This window comes from Triticum dicoccoides, chromosome 5A (genome assembly GCF_002162155.2).
Source record: "Triticum dicoccoides isolate Atlit2015 ecotype Zavitan chromosome 5A, WEW_v2.0, whole genome shotgun sequence".
Classification (NCBI taxonomy): Eukaryota; Viridiplantae; Streptophyta; class Magnoliopsida; order Poales; family Poaceae; genus Triticum; species Triticum dicoccoides.
In genome coordinates, this window is record NC_041388.1 from 436,583,366 (window position 1) to 436,586,149 (window position 2,784).

The 2,784-nt window shown below is 54.8% G+C and overlaps 1 protein-coding gene across 1 annotated transcript; it reads right to left on the reverse strand.

The window, feature by feature from the left end:
• Positions 1–2,424, reverse strand: LOC119302147 (transcription factor BHLH089-like). Its single transcript, XM_037579179.1, has 8 exons — positions 1,899–2,424; positions 1,538–1,789; positions 1,363–1,428; positions 1,190–1,258; positions 1,024–1,098; positions 748–936; positions 557–650; positions 1–464 (listed from the first exon to the last, which is right to left on the reverse strand). Exons 1-8 carry the CDS (start codon positions 2,241–2,243, stop codon positions 424–426), a joined length of 1,131 nt encoding a protein of 376 aa, XP_037435076.1. The 5' UTR covers positions 2,244–2,424; the 3' UTR covers positions 1–423.
• Positions 2,425–2,784: the final 360 nt, after the last annotated feature.

Consider the following 2,784-nt stretch of genomic DNA (forward strand, 5'->3'; position numbering starts at 1 on the left):
TACAGAACATATAGTATATGCATTGGTAGTATATATGTTCATAATTGCCATTTCCACGACAAATGCAAAATAGAAGTACATGGTAGTAGTATCGTCCCAATATCTGCCGAGTTCTTACACATTAGGGGAAATGATGGTGATTCTAAATATTTTCACCATATCTAAGTACATGATTTACTATTTTTGAGACCACATAATCTCATCAACACGAGAAGAATCAAGGAGAGGATGGTAGTTCAGCTGGGATTCATTCTAGTGTCCCCGATCCCCGCCGTCTTGGTACCATTCGGCATCGGATGTGGATGATCAAATCAGTTCTCAGTCCGGAAGTCAAAAGACCGTTAGCTTAGGAGCTTCACTCGCCATACTTTTCTTATGTACAAAAATATGGGCCTTGGTGATTATCAGTGATCCTGTGATCGTCTAGAACTCAATCTCTGGATGATCTGCTGCTTGTAACTGACCTGCGTAAGCCGAACCACACAAACCTGTTAGTCCAAGCTGAATTACCAAGGCGTGCAGCAAGCAACGATCCATCATTGTTCACTATACGAACCATCGAAATTCGGCGCCGAACCCGCATTCTCCTGGCTTTGCTCGTGGTCCATATGCAGGCCATTTTGGGCACTCGCCTCCCAGAAATCCTGTTGCTGAGAAAAAAAGAGGCAAAGAGTATCAGGATCAGATGCATATTAGCTATCTTAATTGAGTAGGTATATTGCAGTTTTCCAGGCAATCAACAGTCACCTGTTTTTGAAAAGGGTACTGCGGTGCGGGCGGTAGAGCCATGTCTAACAGACCCATGGAGCATTGGTTCTCCATAGCACCCGAGCTGAAGGACTGGTAAAGGTCTGCTTGGTCACACAATGGGTACACCGTGCCAGCACTCTCCAATGGAAAGACCGTGCTCGCCGAGGGGCCGAGTGCTTGGTTCATCTGAATATACAGAGGAAACAGCATGTTAGAGGCAGATTGTTTCATAGAGCCAAAGCGCGAGAAGATGCGAGATAAACTGGAGCTCACATCTTTGTGTAGGAGGTTCGACAAGGTGTCGAAGTCAAGTTGCGGGTTCACGGTCGAGAGCTTCATGGACAAGAACTGAAAAGAGTAAAACAGCGAAAGGATTAGAGAATTCGGCGAGAGCTACAAATTATTTTGGTACCGCGACAAATTGTGTGTCGTGTCTAACCTCGACTTGCTGCTGCAGCGATTGAACATAGTTTATGATCTCATCGAGCATGAGCGCTTTGCCAATCACCTAGAAATGGGAATTTCTTCAAATTAGACAAACTAGAGATGGTAACAAGTGACACTTGCACACAAAAATGTTATGTTCCCAGTCTAGATGGAATATTTTGATACCTTGTTACATCCTGGCACCAGGTCCTGGAGCATCTTCATCTTGAGGGTGATCTTCTCTCTTCTAACCTGTCATATGAACCCACAATTGAGGACAGCGTGCAAAAAATTTGTACTACTGACAACTTTTCATTCAGGCATGTAAAAGAGACGGCGAGAGTAAAATTAGAGTATTTACCCTCTCAGCAAGGCTGTGGCTGTCGGTTGCCTGGCCTCTCCTGGCCCGGACGTGGACGTAGTCCCGGGGCGGCTCGTCCGCCGCCGGCTGCTTGGACTTGGAGCCCTTGCCCTTGGCCTGCTTGCGCCCTCTCTCCCCGCCGGCCGACCCATCGCTGGCCGTGGCAGTGGCCGCCTCCTCCTCCACCTTGGGCCTCACGGTCTCGTCCTCAATTTTGCACTTCTTCGAGTCGGGACCCGTCGGCTCTCCCATCTGCAGACCAAATTCCGGCGTCATCTTCGGCTAGAACCAGCAAGCAGGCTAATGCACGGCATAATTTCCTCAACAACCGAAAATTGAAATCCATGGAGCAAGAAGTCACCTTGGCGAAACAGGACGCGGTCTCCTTGCCCTTGCCGGCGCCCGCGGCCGGCGCCTTCCGCTTCCTGGCATTCGCGCCGTACGCCCACGCCGGGTCGGAGACCGAGGACCCCTCCCGGGACGCGGCGCCTAGCTCGCCGCCGCCGCCCCCCTCCGCGGCACCGAACTGGCCGCCGTTGCCGCCGAAGCCGGGCATCCCGGCCGCCCGGTCCCCGAACATGGCGGCGAGGCCCGCGGCGCCCGCGCCGCCGCAGAGCGTCTCGAAGAAGCCGGCGTCGAGGCCCGGCACGCCGAAGTCGAGCCCCGCGGAGCCCATGAGCAGGCCGGAGACGTAGTCGCCGTCCATCGCGCGCTTCGCTCGATCGGCGCCCTCCCGGAGCAGAAGCAGAAGAGACCAGCCGCGATGATTGCGCAGGAAGGAAGCAAGGCGGACGGAAGGGAGGGGGAGGGTGAGGGCAAGAAGTGGACTTGGGGAAAGTGGGTGCGGGGGGCGAGGCGGGGGAGGGAGGGACGGTAGGTGGGTGTGGAGGGGATTCCGCGGATTGATTTATAGAAAGGGGCTGTGGAGCCGGCCCTCGCCCAGCGCGGCGGAGGGGAGGGGTGGAGATGCTTGCGGCGGTGGGCTACCGCGGGTGGGCGGAGGTCAAAACAAAAGAGACGGACGGGGGTGGAGGGTAACCTCGCCCGTAGACGCTGCAGGGGCGGAGACACCGCCCCGGGATTTCCGCTCCGGGGAGGGAGGGGGCCGACGGCGATGGGTTTCACGGTTCTCTTTTCCTCTTCTTCTTTTACCCCCGGTCGACTGGGCCGCTGTCATGCCGCCGCAAACGCGAGCGCGACCGCACTCATTACTGCCAAAATCACGGATGGGGTCTGTAAAGCCAGAA

Bases quoted from the DNA above. Each gene is read 5' to 3' on its own strand.
- LOC119302147 (XM_037579179.1), bottom strand. From the start codon at position 2,243: ATGGACGGCGACTACGTCTCCGGCCTGCTCATGGGCTCCGCGGGGCTC. The intron at 1,429-1,537 runs GTAAATACTCTA...TTCATATGACAG, and splicing joins GCCACAGCCTTGCTGAGAGG to GTTAGAAGAGAGAAGATCAC. The intron at 1,099-1,189 runs GTTAGACACGAC...TACTCTTTTCAG, and splicing joins CGCTGCAGCAGCAAGTCGAG to TTCTTGTCCATGAAGCTCTC.